This window comes from Triturus cristatus, chromosome 5_1 (genome assembly GCF_964204655.1).
Source record: "Triturus cristatus chromosome 5_1, aTriCri1.1, whole genome shotgun sequence".
Taxonomy (NCBI): domain Eukaryota; kingdom Metazoa; phylum Chordata; class Amphibia; order Caudata; family Salamandridae; genus Triturus; species Triturus cristatus.
In genome coordinates, this window is record NC_140587.1 from 986,936,845 (window position 1) to 986,958,928 (window position 22,084).

The 22,084-nt window shown below is 42.5% G+C and overlaps 1 protein-coding gene across 2 annotated transcripts in view; it reads left to right on the forward strand.

Annotated features, from left to right (window-relative positions):
- SEMA5A (semaphorin 5A) overlaps positions 1-22,084 on the forward strand; it is a 1,729,347-nt gene that overhangs the window by 953,304 nt on the left and 753,959 nt on the right. For both annotated transcript variants that reach the window (XM_085606095.1, XM_085606096.1), the window contains 2 exons: positions 922-1,020; positions 2,794-3,007. In XM_085606095.1, the coding sequence (XP_085462221.1) occupies positions 922-1,020; positions 2,794-3,007 (313 nt within the window). The remainder of the gene's footprint in view (positions 1-921; positions 1,021-2,793; positions 3,008-22,084) is intronic.

A 22,084-nucleotide genomic window follows, 5' to 3' on the forward strand; every position in this document is an offset into this window, starting at 1 on the left:
GCCTCTTTCTATGTGCGCTGCATCCTGCAGCATACATAGAAAGATGAATGTCTCTCAGGATAGTTTTGGGGCAGGAAGGTGTCCCTTCCTGCTCAAAACAGTCCTGCTTACAGCGCAGCCACCTGCGAACCATGGTGCAAGGGTGCCTGCCCTGGTGCTAGGCAGCCAAAGTGCACCAGTGCATGGAAAGGACAGGAATTACCCATTTGATGTTAGATACAGCACATTCCTGCCCTTTCCTTTTAATACAGCGCAACAAGGTGACTGGCTGTATTGCCCTGCGTCAAAGTATGGAAAATTACCTTCTTTTGGTCCCAATGCATGCTCTCTTTTTGTCAGCACATACTAGTGCTTCAAGTGAGACTACAAATCATCCATACTAGTTTCTGTTTGCTGTACTTGTCCTGCTCCAACGAGTCAATCTAATGATATCAAATTTAATTTTTAGATTCCAATTATTCATCACATCAACAGAACGTTTTAAAATGTGTTAAGTTTACACTTGCTGTTTTATGTACATGAGCTTTATTGATGTACTAATTTGATTTGATTCAGTTTTGTACTTCTGAGTAGGCATTGTGGATCATGGGTTAGGAACCACTGTTCTAGAGCGCATTATCATGATATAAAGACTAGCTATGTGACTCCAGTTTACACTGGGAATTTTCCCCTATATAAGTAGAATTTGTTGTCTGGAAAATCTGCAAATGCTGCTGCTCTAATTGGCATTTCGGAAGGCAAATTCAACTTTATGTACATCCAAATGACAATTGTGACTTATTCCTTTCAATCGTTATTGATTTGAGTTTCAGGTGGCCATGAGATGCCCCAGCCCTGCGAAATCTTTATAAAGAATAAAATGTACCCCTCTGTAATGACCTGGTTTATCACAGCATTTGGGTATTTTCTTGTCTGTTTTAGGATGAATGCCAGAACTACATCCGTGTGCTCCTCATTAGCGGTGACCGGCTTTTCACGTGCGGGACAAACGCTTTCACACCCATCTGCACAAATCGCACAGTAAGTAGAAAGACCTCATTGACTAAACAAGACCGCTGCATCTGAACCCAACTGCTTCATCCATACCCAATAATTAATGCTTATTACTTTTATAACAATAGCATTAGCTAGATACAATGATCATGTTTATGTATTCAAGTCTGACCTCCTTCTGTCACAGGCACTGCATGATAAGAGAACAACTTAGCGGTATTAGTGGGATAAATCACACATTTCTCATAAACTGCAACACCATATGTTCAGTCTTAGATAAAAATGATTTGTTTAAAGACGCTCACAGATAGTGAAACAACCTACCCCACAATTAGATGTGAAAAGACAGGATAGCAAATTAATCAAGATTTATAAAGCACGGCTAGTCACCCGATAGGGTATCCAGGGGCTTGCAGGTCCCGGAAGCTTATTCAAACAGCCAAGTCTTGAGGGCCATTTGGAATTCCCGAAGTGTGGTGATGATATGGAGGTGCGTGGGGGGGGGGGTTATTCCAGGTCTTTGCTGTGATGTGGGAGAAGAAGCGTCCTCCACCTCAGCTTCGGTAGATGCTTGGAGTATGGGCAAGTGAAAGGGAGGCGGAGCGAAGTCTTCTTGGCGGTTGGTCAAAGTCCAGGCGGTGGTTAATATACGCGGGTCCTTGGTTGTGTAGAGCCTTGCGTGCGTGGGTTAGCAGCTTGAATTGGCATCTCTTATGTACAGGGAGTGATTGGAGTTGCCTGAGGTGAGGTGTGATGTAGATCCATCGGGGAAGGCTGAGCATGAATCTGGGTGCGACGTTCTGTATGGTTAGAAGCCTCTGTAAGAGGTGTTTGATTATTCCTATGTAGAGAGAATTGCCATAGTCCAGTCGGCTGGTGATGAGGGCCTGTGTCATAGTGCGTCTCGTGTGTAGGGGTAGCCACATGAAGATCTTACTTAGCATGCGCAGGGTGAGGAAGCAGGCGGAGGAGATTGCGTTGATCTGTCATTTCATGGTGAGCTTGTTCTCAGTGTTGATTCGAGGTTTCTGGCATGGTCAGAGGGAGTGGGTGCTGGACCTATTTCGGATGGCCACCAAGAGTCTTTCCATGTATTGCTGCTGTTGCCAAAGATCAGTACTTCCATCTTGTCTGTGTTCAGCTGCAGGCAGCTGTTATTGACCCAGTTAGTGACGATTCAGATTTGATATAGGTTTTAATAGTAAGCTATGCGTTTAAGGAGCATTTACCAGGATGGTAGGAGGAAGAAGAATATGAGCAGTGTTACAGATTGAAAGGAGAAACATATTTTTTGTGAGAGATAAATGACAATGAACATTAAACCTGAAGTGGTTAGTTCTATCCTCTGGTGGGGCCGTCTAGCGAGTTATATGTTAAAATCACAATAAGAGTTGTGATAAGAAATAAAGTTAAAGTAAAGCCAGGACAATAGGAGTGCGAATCCAGATCATGTTGGATCCGAAAATAGGAAGGCAAGTGAACCTCACTCTAGTGATCTGGTGGATTCCAATAGTTTTGACTGTAGAGAGAGTGTATACTAGAGAAATGACAAGGAAGTACAGGCAATGATTACAATTCCTAAAACAGTGCTAGAACTGAAATGACTAACAATTAAAATATGGAATTTGAATTTGTAAAGGCCCTTAGAAAAACTGTTGTGCTTATATAGAAATAAAAGAGGGAAGTGTTAGACATTGCTAAAGGTCATGCAGAAATACTAATTTAGATTATAATGTTTTTATGTCCTTTTCAAAGTGATGCAGTTATTCACTGTTATTCTTGTTGGCTGTGATTTTACAGTTAAGTAATTTGACAGAAGTACATGATCAGATCAGCGGCATGGCTCGATGTCCATACAGCCCCCAGCACAACTCTACTGCTCTTCTTACATCCACTGGTGAGCTGTATGCTGCCACTGCCATGGACTTCCCAGGAAGAGATCCTGCCATCTACCGCAGCCTTGGGGGACTGCCACCTCTACGCACAGCACAGTACAATTCCAAGTGGCTCAACGGTTGGTGACTCCAAGCCATTAGATATTTTCTTCTCTAAGCAAATGTTTTTTTCTAAAACTGAACTCTATATAGTTGTTCAACTACACATTGGATGTGCATGTTAAACATTTTACCCCAAATATAAAATTCTTGACAAGAAATACAACTTATTATATAATTCTTATCTATGGGTATATGCAAGTATTGTCATGTCTGCAACAGCTTGAAATCGCTTGGGTGCTCATTCAAAGGATGAACCTTCCGAATGTGTTCAGTATAGTTCAAGGCAAACAGGCCCTTCCCGTTTTAGGTCTCCGCTAGACTGTGCATGCGCTGTCTCAAAGAGACGTGTTGGTTTCAATCTGTAGTCTTACATGCCGTCCATCTCCTACCATTGGTAAACTTCAGCATTGCTCTCACTTTCTTTGATGCCATTCATCATGGCATGTGGGCGTCATGCCCTCTTATTGTGTTTGGCCCTCCCATAGCTTATGGACCAAGTAAATGTCTCCTTACACTGCTCCTGGTTTGTGGAGCTATTTTTTCTTTATTTTTAAGCAGTCCATTGGAATACTTGTGTTTTCATGCTGTCCCCTTGTCCAAATGCACATATACCACTAAAATGCATGCAAATGTGCATAAACTAATGCATTTCTTAAAAAGTTGTAAAAACACGAACAGCACTTGTTTATTTATTTTTTGCAAGGTCCGATGGTATTGGAGCACTTGCTCCATCATCATTCTTGCCATAACGTGAACACAAGTTGATGCTATTGAAGCACTTTAAGTGCTCACCAGTTACATTACACAATGACACATTCATTTTTGTCGCTGATCTTGCCTCAATTATGTTTTTATTCCCCATAATTTCTTGCCCATCTACCCATTCACTCCTGCTTACCTGCTTGACCATCCCCCCACCACCTCCCTCGTCGCTGGTTTTGATTTTTTGGCACGGTCTGATGGTATTTGAGCGCTTGTTTCGTCATCAATCTTGCCATAGTGCTAATACCAGACAATGGTATTGGAGTGCTTTCAGTGCTCACCAGTTACATTACACAATGACACATTCATTGCCGTAGGCAGGGGAAGCGTACGTGATTTGCCCAGAATCACAAATTGTTCAACCAATCCCTAGATTTAAAACAGGTTCCCCAGTTCCCCTGTCGGCAGCTCTGGCTGTTACGTCACATCTTAGCTTCACTTCAAAGCTTGTCAACTGTTTCTCACTATCACTTCCACATTTGTTCAGTAAAACCCTGTCAACACCGAACAAGCATTGGTAAAGCTAGTAGATCTCAGCAACACCTGAGCTATCGGCCTTATAAATGTGAATTTCTTTTAGCTATTTTGTCCAACAGCACATTTTCTTTTCAGTATAGCTGAAAGTAACTGAAAAAAGCACAATGATGCAGCCAGCGCAGGCCACATCATAGCACATTTTCATGTTAGGAGGGGCATGGATATAAACTCAACATAGGGGGAGCGAAGAGACTCGGCGTTGTCTCAATATCCTGTGATTCTGGCCTTTCAGTACTTTCAGCTGAGTGTCATACAGTGGAATGTCATACAGTGGAGTGTCATCGACTGGAGTGTAGTGTCATGGAATGGAATTCCACCTAGCACATTGACGTAAAGTGGCATAGAGTGGAGTAAATTGTTGTAGAGTGGAGTGGAGTACAGTGTTGTAGAGTGGAGTGTTGTCAAGTGGAGTGTCATTCAGTAGAGTGGCACAGAGTCTCGTACAGTGTAGTGTCATAGAGTGGAGTTTCATAGAGTGGTGAATCATACACTGGAGTGAAGGTAGAGTGTTGTACAGTGGAGTAGAGTGGCATAGAGTAGAGATGCAGATAGTGGAGTTGAGTCTTCTAGAGTGGAGTGGCATAGAGTAAAGTGGTGTGTCCCAGAGTCTGTAGAGTATCATAAAGTGTAGTGGAGTGTCAAACAGTGGAGCACAGTGGCATAGAGTAGAGATGCAGATAGTGGAGTTGAGTCTTCTAGAGTGGAGTGGTGTAGAGCAAAGTGGCATGTCATAGAGTACAGTGAAGTGTTACAGAGTGGAGGGAACTGTTGTAGAGTGGAGTGTGGTGCAGTATAGTTTCATACAGTGGTGTGACATTTAGAGGAGTGTCGTTGCTTGGAGTGTTATTGTGTGGAGTGTTGTTGAGTGGAGTGTCATGGACTGGCACAGAGTAGAGTAGAGTGTTCTAGAGTGGAGGGGCATAGAGTGGACCAGGGTTTTCTAGAGTGAGGTGCTGTGCTGTGCTGTAGAGTACAGTGGAGTGTCATAGAGTGGAGTGGACTGTCATAGAGTAGAGTGTCATAAAGTTTAGTGTAGTAGAGTGGTGCATCGTTCAGAGAATAGTTGAGTGGAGTATCGTCAAGTGGAGTGTTGTCGAGTACAGTGTCATAGATAGGCATAGAGTGGAGTAGAGCGCTGTACAGTAGAGTAGCAAAGAATGGAATAGAGTGTCATCCAGTGGAGTGTCGTAGAGTACTGTGAAAGAGAGTGTTGTAGCGTGGAATGCCATGTCATATAACGGAGTGGCATGCAGTATAGCGGAGCAAAGTGGCCTGTCATAGTGTGTCATACAGTGTAGTAGAGAGGCGTAGAGTGGCTAGGCATAGAGTGGATTGGAGTATTGTAGAGTGGCATAGAGTGTTCTAGAGTGAAGTTGCATACAGTTGAGTAGAGTGCCAAAGAGTGGAGCTGCGTAGAGTGATGTATTGTACAGTGGCGTAGTCAGGCAAAGTGTTGTGGAGTAGAATAACATACAGTAGAGTGGTGTACAGTCTCGTATTGTACAGTGGAGTGTCATAGAGTGCTATGTCCTACAATGGACTGTGGTAGAGTGTTGTACAGCAGAGTAGAGAGGAGGGGTATGCAGTGGAGTAGAGCCTTCTAGATTGGAGTGGTATTGAGTGGAGTGTTATGTACTAAAAAACAGAAGAGGGAGTGAAGAGGTAAAGGAAATAGAAGGGGGTCTCGTCCCCCTCAATATGCCGTAAAGAAACCAAAAGGAATTCACCTTGGATAAAGCGAAATGGAAATATCCTTCCAAAGTATTAGCTCACTATTTGCGCAATGTTTTGTTAAAATAACCCTCACCCACCAAAAGGACCCTTGGTGGCATGCTTCATAATCGGGTTCTTCCCGTCCCGCTACGGGATGGGGCGTGCTACAACCAATGAAGACGCAGGGGAGCACTTGGTAGTGAATATACTATGCGTAATGCAGGAGTGAGAGTGAAAGGGTCAATCGTGTAGATAGTGGAGTATGCTAAGAAATGCCTGGCTATGTGGGAAGCTAAATTTTAATGTTCCTTCTAGCTGGTATTATTAAAAACGGGGAGTGGAGGTATTGTGCTACGATGGGCTACCACCTCCTTAGTCGACATGTTTCGAAGCCATCCCCTTGGCTTCTCATCAGGACCCTAGAAGATCCATATCCCACTCATGATAAAACAACAATGTGGTCTGCTATTGAATCAAGCAGGAATAATGCATATAAAATAACATGCACTTAATACTATACCCTGATAGGTATGGTTCCTTAGATTAGTCTGGAAGGATAAAAACATCATTACATTACAATACTTGAGAACAATCCCTGGATCATATCACCCTATTAGTGGAAATCTGTAAGAGAAGTGATATATTTTTCTCTATGTGCACCACAATTGTTATATTAAGTGGGTGCTGTGCTGACCATGAAGGAAAAACAAAACAATATCAGACATCACAACAAAGAACATAAAACATAAAGCACACACTCTATTGCGATCAAGTGTATTATTGATCTGTCTCCTGGAAAGTCAGGAGATGTCGTCATGGTAATATATTATTGGCGTGATGTATCATGATGCCTCTACAAGTAATAAATAATAGAATTTAATGTACACTTTTAATACCATGCTATAGCCTCATGAGCGTTTTCACAGGAGGGGAGGAGCGCATGTAGTCACACACTGTTGAAAATGAGAGGTAGTTTATGTAAAAACCTGGATGTCTGACATACGTTTAAGAGAAAGCTTAGAAAATGCTCATTGTCTCAGGGTCACAGAATGTCATAAAGTGGAGTAGAGTGGCATATAGTTAAGTGGTGTTAATTGGAATGACATAGATGGTGTGGCATAGAGTGGAATAGCATAGAGTGGAGAGTCTAAGACTGGGATAGCATTGAGTGGAGTGGCGTAGAGTGGAGTGGTGTGGAGTGTAGAGGTTTAGAGTGGTGTGGTGTTCAGTGGAATAGCATATACTGGAGTGAGGTAGACTGGAGGGGTGTAGAGTGGATCGGCATGTTGAAGAATACACTCGAGTGGCATAGACTGGAGTGACATAAAGAGAGGTAGTATGACATAGAGTGAAGTGGCATAGAGTGCAGTGGCAAACAGTGGAATAGCATAGAGTGGAGTGGGGTAGGGTGTAGTTGCATACAGTGAATAGCATAGCACTGAGTGGCATTCCATGGAGTGGTGTACAGTGGAGTAGCATAGAGTGAAATAATGCAGAGTGGAGTGGCATGTCATAAATTAGAGTGGAGTGCGTAGAGTGGAGTGGCATTGACTGGAGGGGTGTAGAGTGGAGTAGTGTGTCATAGAGTAGAGTGGAGTGAGGTAGTGTGGAATAGTGTAGAGTGGAGCGGTGTAAAGTGGAGTGGCACAGAGTAGATTTACTTATGGGGAATCGCGAAGAGTGGAGTAGTGTACACTGGAGTGGCAGAGAGTCGAAAAGCATAGAGTGGAGTGGTGTACAGTAGAATAGTGTAGAGTAGAGTGACGTGCAGTGAAGTGGCATAGAGTGGAGTGGCATTGAGTAGAATTGTGTAGAATGGAATGGCGTAGAGTAGAATTGTGTTGAGTGGAGTAGCATAGATTCGAGTGCCGTACAGTGAAGTGGCATAGAGTGAAATAGCATACATTGGAACAGACTGAAATAGTGTAGAGTGGCGTGGCATAAAGTGGAATTGTATAGAGTGGAATAGCGTAGAGTGGAGTGGCATAGAATGGAGTGACATAAAGTGGAATTGCATAGAGTGGAATGGCGTGGAGTGGAGTGGCGTGGAGTGGAGTGCCTTACAGTGGGGTACATAGAGTGGAAATTTTTAGAGTAGAGTGTTGTAGAGTGGAGCGGTATGTGTTAGACTGGAGTGATGTGTTGTGAAGTGGAGTGGATTGTCGTAGTTGGAGTGGCATGTTCTACAGTGGAGTGGCATACAGTAGAGTGTCGTAGACTAGAATGGCGTAAAGTTGAGCTGTATAGAGTGGAGCAGCATAGAGTAGGGTAGTGTAGAGCAGAGTGGCGTGCAGTGTAATAGTGTAGAGTGGAGTGCTTAGGGTGCATTAGCCTACAGTGGAGTTGCATAGATTGGAGTGTCATAGAATGGAATGGCATGTCATCAAGTGGAATGGTGTGTGGTAGACTAGAGTGGCGTGTCACAGAGTGGAGTGGGTTGCCGTAGAGTGGAGTGATGTGTCATAGAGTGAAGTTGAGTGTCGTAGAGTGGAGAGGAGTGGCTCACTGTGTCATAGAGTATTGTTTAAACAGAGGTAACATGAAAATGGCTGAATGGATTTAGATGAAATGTGTAAGAAATATATATTATGGTGTGTAAAGTATACTTTTTGGTATCGAATTCAAATGATTTCGGTAGTTTTAAACTTATAGAGCCAGATTCACAAAGGTAAATTGATATTTTTGTGTAAGTTTACAATTGTTTGCTATTCTCAAATGTGCATTACGAGTAGTATCCTTACAACTGAGGAGTCTCGGCACATACAAAGATAGGGCAGTCCTATCTTTTAATGTGTGGGGGCCCAGCAGACTTAAATATACTACTATTAAAATGCCTTTGTGAATAACCAACAATTGTAAACTCATACAAAAGTGTAAGTTTACCATTGTGAATAAGGCTCCTAAGGCAGAAATAGGGATATTTTGGACTGTGGTAAAAACAACATTGCTGTCTTTTACTTTTGTAAAGGCAGCCATTAGCCAATCATAAACTACTTTGTCATTGGCATGTACCGCAGTATACCGCAAAATTACCGTGGTATACAGAAGCCCAGTATATCACTAACATTCAGTGCGTGATAAGTACAAAACTACTGAATGGATTTTCATGAAATAGCAAAAAAGATCCTTTACAGGCCAGGATCTATAATATTGCCAAAACACATGAAAACCCATCCAGACGTTTTGCCATTAAGTCTATCCAAAAAAGTGGAAATGGAAAATGCAAAAATGCATTGGTGGAAAAAGCTTTGGAGACACCCCTTTATTCTTTGCAAGCCCTTTATGAATCACCGCAAAACTTTGCCTTGTCTGCCGATGTAGAGAAAACAAAAGGGATGCAAAGTTTTGTGGAGATTTCTTAAACGGTGGCAAAGATATTGGTGAGAATAAAAGCTAATGAATTCCTATCTCTGGGAATATATATATATGTATATGTCGCCCGCTAATATCGAATCCACAAACTGCAGTCACGCACTCCAGAAAAAATGAGTTGTCGGGCGAGTCAAAGGACGCAAGGTACTTTACAGCAGTGCATCACCAAAAACAACCCAACGTGTTTTAAAGCACACACGCCTTGGTCACGGGTTGGTATGAATATAGGCGCAAACCTCTTATAGTGAAAGTAAGTGAACATAAATTATGAATAAAGGGCTCAGCAGTGTGAGAAAGTTTAGAAAAGAGGCGGCCGTCTTGTAAGTCGAATTTCAAGGTTGATACCGAACCTATCGTACATATAAACATGTGATAGAAAATATATATATATAATTACTGTTAAGACCAACTTTTCCCATAGATAAAAAGTTTTTTGTTATGCTATTAACTTTGGCGCCGTTTGATGAATCTTCACGAAATGATCAAAACTAGTAAGCAAGTTAGTTGAGCTGCTCTCTGTAAAGTTTCAGGGTGATTCGTGAAGTGGGGACCGAGAAAAATGGGGGTCCCAAATGCTTTTTCCCCATGCAGTGTCTATGGGGATTGTGCGGTTTTAGGCACGACTACAGCCCAAACCATTGAATGGAATTGCACCAAATTTTGAAGAAAGGTAGATCTTGGTCTAGAAAGAGACATTTTTGTAATTTTGTGTAAATGTGTTCGGTAGTTCAGAAAGAAATGTATAGATATTTAGGGATGCAGATTCACTGTGGATCTGTGGGTACCCGCGAATCCAAAGCCCAATTGGAAAAAAAAAAACCTCAACCACTATTACTTTACATTAAAAACAACATATAAATTCACTGAAAAACAGAAAGGTTACAGGGACGTTATAGTTGTGTTGACGTTTTACCCACACAAAACCACAAATTCAGCAGTGATAGTTATACTTATAGTTATACTTGTCTGAAGAAACTATAACTCATGTTGTTAAGTAACTTTAGGCCACGAGTTATAGTTTCTTCAGTTAAGTGTAACTATAACTGCTGAATTTCTATGGTGTTGTGTGGGTTAAATGTGAACCTTTCTATAACGTCTCTGTAACCTTTGTTTTTTTCAGTGAATTTTATCGATAGATTGATAGATAGATAGATAGATAGATAGATAGATAGATAGATAGATAGATAGATAGATAGATAGATAGATAGATAGATAGATAGATAGATAGATAGATAGATAGCCGATTCACAGAGGTAAAGTGAGACAAAAGTCTAACTTTACGGCTTCAGTGTTCACAAAGATCAGTTACTACTCGTAAATGCCCTCTGTCAATACCACAAGTGGTAAAGTTAGACTTTCGTCTCACTTTACCTTTGCGAATCTGACCCTCTCTGTATACTGTGTAGACTTTTAAAAAAAAGTTTTAGACATGTTATACAATGGTACAACACGGGCAGTAACGTATGGTATATAATCCCACAGTAGAAGAACGTGGCATTGACATCAAGATTTAGTGCTTTGCAGAAGGGAGTACCTGTTGGACATACTTCAGAGGCCCATTGTTCAAGGAGGTGGGAAAGCTCGCATTTGGTTTGGGAAAGAAGGGACTTCTAAAGAAGGGTGATTGCTCACTCCCATGGTGCAGATTTCTTTCAAGCAATTATGTTCTGGGGTTTCCAGTCCCTCTCTGCCCCACACTCGTCGAAGTGCAGCCACTACCCCACGGTAGAGCAAGAAGTGCTGTGGGGGGAGGGCATAGTTATTTATCAGCTTGTGGAAACTCCACATGTGCCCATTCACATACTAATCTCCCAGAGAGGTCGAACCCTCCATTCCCAGTTATGTAGGCCAGACCAGTCACCTTTGTGCAGACGTTGTAGGGGTCATCAAGGGAAAGTCTGTCACATAGGGGAGTTTTGTCCCCATGCTTTGAAACTAGCCTGTCCAGGCAAACAGAATGGAATAGAGTAGGAGACCCTCAACTCCTTTGAGTTGCTGAGATCGCAGCACAAACGGTAAGGCCTGTTGAGTGTTATGGATGGGAATAAATTAACCCTGGGCAAAGCACTACGCTACGCTCGCGTAGTTTGTGCTACTCGAATTGCACATAGCACAGTGCAAACACGCGCAGCGTAGCGTAGTGCAGCGGTCATTTTTCTTTTGCTCGTGGTCCTGAACGTCAAGTTGGCGACCACGAGCAAGCAAAATGACATCCCGGCGAGACTTTTTCTTCGTTCGCGATCAGCAACATCAAGTTGCCAATCGCGAGCGTGGAAAATAAACCTCCCGGCAAATTCTCAACGCAGGGAGGTCAGGTTTCTCATTGCGAGTGGTCGCGTATGCTCACGACCGCTTGTGATGAGAAACTACCAATCCGCGTTGAGAGAGCTGACGGTCGAGTAGAAATCTACTCGAGCAGCAGAAAACGACTGCTTGCACTGTGCAAGATGCAGTTTGCACTGATTGCACAGTGCGGACAAGCATCCGGCACTGTGCAATCAGTGCGAACAGCATTTTGCACAGTGCACTACGCAGTTCACGCAGCTACACGTAGCTCACGTAGTGCAAAGTGCACTTCGCGTAGCTACGTGTAGCGCTACTTCGCAAACTACGCCCAGGCTTAGAATAAATCCCAATCCCTAAGTCATTCCACCCCACATCTATCTCTCCAGTGGGCCGCCCATTTTAGCCGCATGGCAAGATAATAAATCTCCATGTCTTGTACCACTAAATCCCCCTAATTCGTGGGAAGACGCAGTTTGTTCAAAGCAATCCAACAACATTCAACTCCCCAAATGAATTGTGTCGGCAGACCATTCATCTCATTAAAGAGATATTTAGGCAGACGAATCAAAAGGGCAGCAAAATAATAAAGGAGATTAGGACAAAATATCATCTTTGATAATGTGATGCTACCCACCACGTACAGCAGGAGGGACAGCCATAAACATACAGATTGGCATAGGGAGGCAATCGTAGTTTTGATATTACCCTCTAACAGTTCAATTTTTTAAAATGTTTTATTTTATTAGTTTTATTGCATATTATTACATATAGATCCAGAAAAGAACAATAGCAACCAGTGTACCATGCATTAACAGTGACCACAGTTTACATAAATGATGAAGGCATTACATGACTGTAAGCATGGGCAGAGCACAGTGGAGGAACCCAGTGCATGGACCAGCACAACAGATTTTGGTTGTTTTTTACAAGTGTGGGTCTATCCGCACACCCCATCCGGATACCAGTGGGGGGGAACAGCTTGCGAGTCAGGGTTTCAAACAGGTATTATGAAACAAGGGCCCTGCACACACTCAGGAAATGAGCCACCGATAGTAGCAGGCCCAGTGGGCTTATTAGAGCGTGTTAAACAACCTGGTAGTGAAACTCTACTCTGGTACATTTGATACCTTCCCTGCTAAATAGTTTTGATATAATCCCCAAAAGTTTTTGGGGAGGTTTTGAGGTGGGAGTAATTCACAATATAGTTCTGTTTGTGTGTTGCAAAAGAGCATGTTGTTCGACCATTCTGCCAGAATAGGGGCATGACCCGCGTGACCAACGCTTGGCTATTCTACGCTTTGCGATCAACAGCCCCATATCTGTCAAGCGATGGATGTCTTTCTTTATCCATTTTGAGTAACCGAGGAGGGCCAATAATGGATCGGGGGTTAATGATGTCTCTGTAATTTCACTCAACTTTTGGAATATCGAACTTCAATAATTGGCTATATCCGGGCATAACCAGGCCACATGAACAAAATCCGCTGGGTTAGCCCTGCATCATTCATAATCCGCTGTTTCCCGCAAGCAACAGTTCAATTTGGTTATGATGCACATTGATACCGAGGTGCCAAAACAGGACTGGCTCCCAACGGAGGGTCGACTTATTTTGGGAGGAGGGCAATGTATTTGGGGGGGGGGGGGACAGTAGAGATGATTGGATGTGTTCCAATTGACATGGAGGACTGAGTGGTTACCAAAATCCTCTAGGGCCCTAATTGTCCCCTCCACATCCGAGTGCTCACCCCGCATCAAATGATTATCCACATACAACAAGATTTAGCGGGATGGGCTGTCAATCCATAGCCTGCAAAAGTGGTGCCCTACTTGGAGTGTGAGGCCCCCAGCTCCATTTCCAAGGCAAAATGTACCGGTGAGAGGGGGCAACCCTGTTGAGTGTGCCTCTCTAATTGGCCTGTACGCCAAAGCCACTGTGTAGTTATAGTTAGGTCAGTGAGCAGTGGGATGTTAACCACAGGGCCTGGCCAGCGGCTAGGGTTTGCACCCAACACCTCTTCCGGTAGCCAAACCCCTGCTGCATATACATTTTTGGCCCTGCGTACAACCCCCTCACAGGTACCCAACACCCACGGGCCTGCAATGTTTTCTCAGTTTTTTAAAAACTTTTTTTCAGGTTCTTCAGAACTCCTGTAGAACCTGACATGAAATCTTCCACTCCAGGGTGCTGGGACACCGTTGCAAGCTTCTTTGGGTCCCATGAGAGCATTGAGGTACCCACGTCCAGAATATTTCTTTGTATTTCAACATCTGGAGGCTCCCTTGAGATCCCCATTCTCAGCGTGTGTGGGTGAGGGTGTTCATATATCGCCCTTTATGCCCTGTTTCACAATTGTTTCCAGGACACAGGGACTGAGTCATTGAGTCCTGTAAAGGCAGCCACAAAGTTTTCCTCAGAGTTGCGGCCAGCCAGCGAGAATGCTTGGCACCGAACATTCCCCCGGTGCAGTGGTACCAAAATGGCCAATGGGAGTAAAAGCTCCCTCAGCCAATCAGGCGCTCCTATTTGTTTAATAATTTTGGTAATAGGGGATCCTGCGTAACCAACTATTCAGATATACCTAATTTTTTCTGACCATTACCTACTTTATGATCAACCTGAGCCATTCTTTAAATGCTAATTTCTTGAAAACAGCTATACATATTTCCACCAAATTACAAGTAAGCACCCATTCTGAATAAAGTTATAACTTACTTGCTATTGTTTGGTAATTCCGTTCAGCTGTTTTTTTCTGTATGGGATAGAAAAATTCCTATGGAAATGTACCTGGGAAGTCAAAGATTTGGGTCGCCGCTTTTTGGCCCCTGCTTCACCAATCAGTGTGAATCTGTCCATAAGGAGCTGAGATGGTTGATTTTTTTTATTTTTTATTTTTAGTTTTGTACAGATTCGTCAGAGGGTGCCAAAGTTATTAGCGAAATAAAAAAAACACCCTTCCTACGGAAGCTCTTACCTATTACTACATAGTGGCGAATGCGACGGAATAATATATGAAATATGACCTGCTTGAACATCTGTAAATTCACTGCATTCAGTTCTTATTTTGTTCACGCATTACCCATGATAGACACGCCACTCTTTTTACAAACGAGGTGCCCAACATACATCCTGCTGCAGAGCACTTAAGTTCTGATCTATTTATCTTGACAGAGCAAGAAATTCGTTTTCGGTGTTTTCTCTCGCGGCATGTGAAAACTGTCAGATACCGGGATGGATCCCACAATGAAAACAGAGCCGTGTGAGCCTGGCCCACACTGTTTCACCGTGCCAGGCTGGCTTATTGCACATGTTTGGTTTCCTCCGAGCCCTGTCAGCCTGGGTTTTGCGTTCGACACTCACAGAGACAACAGCGGCTTCTGTGATGAAATTGCCTGGACAGGATTCTGAATGTGCTGCATGCAAATTGCTGCATTAAAAGCCGCACCTCCCATCACAATAAACAATCTCCAGTGATGAGCGCCCTCGATGCCACAGAAGGGGATTTTGCTTCAGTGATCACTGAGCACATTTTTTTATGGTCCCATAACTCCATAGAGCGGTTTTGGTGACAAGATACAATCTCGTGAGACTAAAAACTTGAATTAAATGTTACCAGGATTGCAATGTTTGGCCATAAAACTTCATGGCTTTTATGAATTTTTATATTATCATGTTTAGTTTGGCTTATTTGGCATCAAGGTGATTTACAGATGCTTTTTGCAAGGTTCAGCTGCCAATGACAGCTGATCACGGACAGGATGTTAATGGTGTGTTTATCTTTCTGGGAAGAAAGCTAATTCAACGAAGACAAATAATTAAGATGGAGAGAAGTCTTACTATTTTGATTATTTAAACACTTTGCTAGTAAAATAAAATCATGATTAAGAATCAATTGTTGCAGGTTGTTGTTTGGAAACTCGTATGTTTTATGTAATCTCCGAGAAATATGGAACACAAATTAATGGGGCTGACATTTTTTAATGTCTGCAATAACCTGTTTGTGAACGGCGATTGTCTAAGATTGATGTGAGATTCGGGGTCTTATTTAGAGTTTGTCAGGTGTTATACTACGTCAACACGTGACTTGTGTCCGGTGTGCCACATTGCAACTGCCGCAGGCTGTAATGCACTTGTACTACAGCAGACGAGTCACACCCCTTGTTTATGACAGAATACTCCATCCGCCGAAATCTGAAAATAAGGAATGTGGGGCCATATGTAGGTAGCATACAATTTACCGATTCTTAAATACCGAATTTTACCGATTCAGTATTTAAGAATCGGTAAATTGTATGTAGGTAATAATTCGGTAAATATTACCGAATCGGAGAAATTCGGTAATTACCGAATCGGTATTTACCGATTCGGTAATGGGCATACCTTCCCATTGATTCCTATGGGCCTGGAGGCCCATAGGAATCAATGGGAAGGTATGCCTCATTACCGAATCGGTAAATACCGATTCGGTAAAGGGGGGAGCATATTCAAGGGTGGCAGGGTGTCACATTGACACCCTGTTGCACCCCTGATTCGTGTATGTGTGCACATGTGGCGGACATACATGCCCTAAGGGCATTTATGTCTGCCACATGGCACACTTAAATCAGCAAAATATTGCTTTTTGCAATGTATTCGGTATTTATCACCAACCTATAGTTGGTGGTAAATACCGAATTCTCATTCCTAATCATCACTCTTGAGAGTGCTCCCTACATATCATTTCAGGATTCGGTATTTACCGAATCGGTAATTTTACCGATTCGGTAAATTACCGAATCCTGAAATATGCCTCCTACATCACAAATAGCTAAATACCGGTCGGTAACGGGATTTTTATCGAATTTCGGCCGTTACCGACCGGTATTTTGCTACCTACATGAGGCCCGTAATCTTTTCTGACAGGTTTTACTATACTAACTATTGCATATTGATAGTACAATAATGCAAGTCCTGACTTTCAAGAGTTTTTTCGTTTAAGTTTTTTTACATATAAGTTCTGTTAAGTGTAGAAAAACCATTTGCAAAGGGATGTCAGAATTAGGTGTGTTAGCGTTTCTGGGGGATGTAAAAGGATGTAACAGGTAATAGATGTCACAAACTTGAATATTTGTGAGTGTTCAACAGCAGATGCAGGTTGTGTATTCCATAGAATGCAGGGGCTAGCAGTAAGTGTGTTTGCAGGTCGAGAATAGGGAGAGACCACTACTGGTGGTTTAGAAGAGTGGATTTATCTGTGCGGAAACAAAAATATGAACAGTCAATTGTGAAAATGCACTAATTTGTACAATCCAAGCATGCATAATAGTACAATTGTAATAATTCTGCATGCACAAATATTAACAGATTTGGGTAATCAATGAACTCTTCCAAGTAAATCTACAATGATTATATATATATCCATGGTACGCTTGGATTTCTATAAGGATTCCAAAAATGCTGAAAATGGACTCTAAATGTAGAATAATCCCTTGCTCAAGCAATTTTGTGACTATTTTTTAAACTTTTGTGAATAATGCTCATAATTTGTATTACTTTAATGCACAGTGTACATAATAAACACATTTCTAAATTGGCGTTTGGTGTTCATAAAATGGGTTTAACTTTTACCCAACTGGTTATTTCACACTAATGGGGAAGATTTACCATGCTTTCATGCAAAACAACGCAGCAAGGCAACTTTCTGAGCTGTGTTGCATGAAAGGAAGAGGGCAGAAATGCTCCATATTTACAAAGATATGGACCATTTGTTCTCTCTTGTTGTGCTGGTGCCCTGTGTGCTGCTTAGCGCCAACACAGGCACCCTAGCACCATAATGCAAGAGTATCTGCCGTATGGGCAGGAATGATTATGTGCCAGAAGGGACATCTTCCTGTATCTAAACAATCCTTGGAGGCATTTCCCTCTTTCTGTGTCTGCTGCAGAATGCAGACCATGTGGAAAGAGGAACTAACAGGGGAAAATAAAGATACTGCTCCTCATTACGCCTCTGTCCGGTAGACACACCAATTTGGCACAAACCCAGATATACAAGTCCTTGTAAATCTGGGTTGGCATCAAAGTAGATGCAAGGGAACCCATGCTCCACGATTGTTAGCTTAACCGATGCAAAGTAGCCTAAGGCAGTGCTATGCGCTGGTGTTGCGTATGCTTTGTATTTACTAAACCAAGCCACCCCACGCTGAGTGGCTGTGCGAGGCTAAGTAAATCCCTGTAAAGGACTTGTGTTGCCTTGCAAGGACAATGCGAGTCCTTAGTAAATCTGTCCCTACATTAACAGACCTGCCAAGTCACATGGTGTTGCCCTGTGACAATTTCAGCTCTCATCACATGGCCAAGCGGTAAACAGTGACTATCATAAGGTAAAACCATAAGAAAAGCTGGAAACCATTGCACATACTAGGTTTCCAGCTTGTGAATGCATACTCTGCACTGCAGGAATCCATTCAGGCTTATCAAAGCACTCTGGGACAAGGACAGCTGCTCCAGAGCACCTTGTTTTTGCCAAGAAGTGAGCGTAGAGGCATTGAAGGTGTGATTGTTTGGCAGTCCCTAGAGTGCTTGAAGAGTGGGGACACCTTCTCTCCACTACCCCCACCCCCTCAGAGGCACCATCCCTTTTGTTTGCAGTAAAATAACACAGTGGAAAGTGAACAAAAGTGACACTAAGTGATGTTGGATTAAATATTTTCTGTAGAAACATATTAAGGAAACAACATGCTATTCCCGACTGCTTCGTTTCCATGCAACGTTAGATCAGTTCTGTTTTATAGCCTAACCTTTCCGTCACAAGATTTGTTCACTGACTATCAACTTTGAGGCACTTTAGGCACCTCTAAACATGTTGTGCTAATTGGTATCACTGTGAAACAAGTTACAGCCAACCCCTTGCTGCAGCACAACCCTCAGGGAGAGTGCATTGCAGTGTTCATCCTATTTGTCAGTGGCGGCTGACACAGATAAATATCGGTGGGCGGATAGAGGGGTGCGGGGGGTTACAGGGGGTTGGCACGAAGTGTGCAGGCAGCGTGCGGCGGAGGGGTTAATAAAAAAACTCTTACCTCGTGCTGCCAACTGCCTCGCGCTCCTCTGCTGCCAGTTCCTGGTCCGAGCAGTCCCTGGGATAGCATCACGGACTCCCCATCCAATCCCTGCACTGCTCTCAAGTCTGTGCTGTTTCTCCAACCCGGCTGTGCAATACAGTTGGGTTGGAGAAACCTAAGGGCGCATGTCAGATTGGCTGACCTAAGACAGCTGCCCAAACTGACATGCACACTTAAAAGTTCATATCTACCACTCCTCCTCCCCCCTCCCATGACCCGGCCCCGCCCCTCCCTGCACACGCTGGCTCAGCCAACAGCTAAAAAGTAAAACAATACTAAAATATTGTTTTATTTTTCAGCCGCTGGCTCTGATCAGAGGTACGACGCTCCTCCACCATTGCGGAGAAGACAGCGGTGACCACATTCACATGGGTCTTTTAGAATGCAAGAGAGCCCCGAACAATGGGGCAGTAACGGACAATAAAACATGCTCAAATGTTCCCCATGATCTTGGAGTCAACTCCCAGTGCATTAAAGACATTACTTTTTTTGGTTCTCCGAAGGCAATCCCCTGCTTTTTTGTGGTTGTCTTTGAAGAACAAACAAAATGGTGACCAGGCAAGTGAAGGTTTGATGGAAAAAACACCTTTGGGATGGAGGTTATCTTTAATTATGAGCTTCTGCTGCCTGCTAAAATGCAAAATCAGCGCCTAAGAGCTGAACCCAATGAAGCAGCTAAGCCAATATTGATCACTGTCTTAAAGCAGTTGTCACTATTTTGTTATGTTTATATTTCCAGACTGGTCTTGTGACATGAATGGTACTCAAATAATGCACCAAACAATAAACTCATACACAATAATTCAGAACCATATACTGATAAGTGAGCCCCACTAATTAAAACTGCACTGAGTAAAAAAAGCACTGAGTGTAAAATTAGAAAAACCTAATGGTGAGGAAAGTCCAGTCTACTGGCAAATAAATAGACAAATAATAAAAACCTAGTACAGTAGCACTCGGGGTATGCAGCGAAAACCTCAAGAGAAATGACTTTTGTAATCGACGCTTAAGTGTTATTCCTCTTTGCTTAGCAAGCTAATAATTATTAACATCCTGTGCTGAAGGTGTTGAGCACTCTTAGCTCCTGCTCAGCAATTATGCTTCGGACCCAAATTTTATGTTTTGAAATGAGATAACAGCTGCGATCACCTGACAGTATGTGAAGAATAAAGCTATTAGCAACCATCCCGCCAAACTCACATAGCACGCCCACTGTCCAAGACGGCTTAATTTTCCTAATTTTCACTTCACTTAAAATTAAGTCAAATAGCAGTAGTTAATGCCACTAATCTGAGCATTTTAGTAGACTGAGCATTCCATAAAAAGTACTAATGAAATTTAACAACTTGGAAAGTAACAGTACAATTGAAGTGTGCCTAGAAAATGACAGTTTAAAAGGAAAAGATGCATACAAATTAAATTGTTAAAGTTAGAATTCAGGCGTTGTATCATGAACATGTTCTATATCTACACTAATGCACCAGAGAATAGAGCAAGGCAAGTCTTTCATGAAACTGCACTGTTTCCATCACTTGCACTAATGCAGTAACACAGTGCAGTGGAACACGAGCTAGGAAACATGGGCGCTTATTTATGAGAGACCCTTTTTTCGATGCTCCGGTGGCGCAAACCTTTCAATTTTATCTATGAGGCCACGCAAAGCCGCTTTGTGTGGCCTCCTAGAAATGGAGTAAGACAAAATAGCACAAGTCGCTGCATTGCCTTACTCCGCACCAGGGAGGCTTCCATGGGTGCTGCGGTGGGTTTTCCCACAGAACACCCACGGATTTTTATGCTGCCCAGTGGCAGCTGTTGACATTTGAAAGTGGTGGGGGTGTAAAAGTTTGGCATGACTTCTATGTAGTGAGCTTAATGGACAAACATGGGCTCCAGGCTGGATCCTCCTCCAGAGAAAAAAATTGAAAATAAGTTTGGCAAATGGTGCATTTTAGAGCAAATTAATTTAGTGATAAAGCAAGTCTTATAAAGCAGTTGGAACATATAGTTTTGAAATATTAAACACATTAAAAACTGCCCTATATCTTACTGCATTAATATGTTCAACAGTTACTGTAATGTGAAATTGTACAAAGCGACAACTTCCACTTTAAAGTGTGTGCTTGCCCAGTGTCTTGCACTGCATGTGGCATCAACTTTGGAAGAAAATGCTCTAACCAGGCTTCGGGAAGGACCCACAGCTGCCGTATGCAATCTGTCATATAGAAATATGTGAAGACAAGTCTTTACGTGGGATGAAAAAATGAGGGGACTCTCTAAAACGGAACAAGTAAAATACTTTTTTGTGATATGCATAGTGTGCTGCTTCCTGAGCGGTATTTTGGTTTCTCTCTGAGATGTAATTGCTTCCAGATATATAACACAACAACTGACCACCACCTAAAACGATGATTGGCTTTTTCAATGGTTGTTAGCTGTTTAACATAAATGATTAACAACAAGGATTTGTTATAAAAAAATCACCTTCAAAATGTTTCAATTCTGAAATGTCAATAGTATTGAGGCCTGTGGAAGTAGTTTTGGCCTTTAGTTATGAGCGCTTTATCTTATATATTTATGTCCTTATTCTCTGCACATCTCGTCCATCTGCACATCTTCAAGCACCTATCTTTCCTCTTCAGCACCCTCTTTTCACTATTCCCCAAATGCACTCTCTTGCATCTCTCTCATTTCACTACTTCCGAATATACATTGCACTCAGTCACATTTAAGCAATTTATTCACTTTTGCCCTGTAAATATTTTGCCATTTGTGCACTCCTTCACACATATTTTCACAAAATTGCTATTACAGCTGAATACATGACCATTGTTCTGTGTGTTCTGCAGGGAAGCCAACCCCCTGACAAGCACATTGCTTTGGCTTCAGGGTCAGCATCAGACCTCTCAATCAAAGGCCCTCAGAAACACCTGACATGGCTCAAAGTATGCATGTAAAAATAATACAGAAAGAAACACATGATCAGACAGCTAACTCTTGAGGGAGGCAAGATTAAGAAAATCTTGAAGTAAGAGGGGAACTATATCGCTGACATGTATTTCCTTAACGTTTTTTAACAATCATTGTTCGCAAATCAATCCATGTTTTTTGCATTAATGTTGTTAAAGGCATGAAAATAGGGCCAGTTTTAATGTCATAAAGCAGATAACTGTCTACTGTAATCACATATCTCTCGCTTTGCGCTTGACTCGGATATTTGAAACAACTTCGCAAGGGAACAAAAACCCTCATTGTTGCTAACTAACTGATTAGGCTAGTCAGTAAATGACCAGTCCTTTCTGACCACAGGAGCACCTGCAGACCATTAA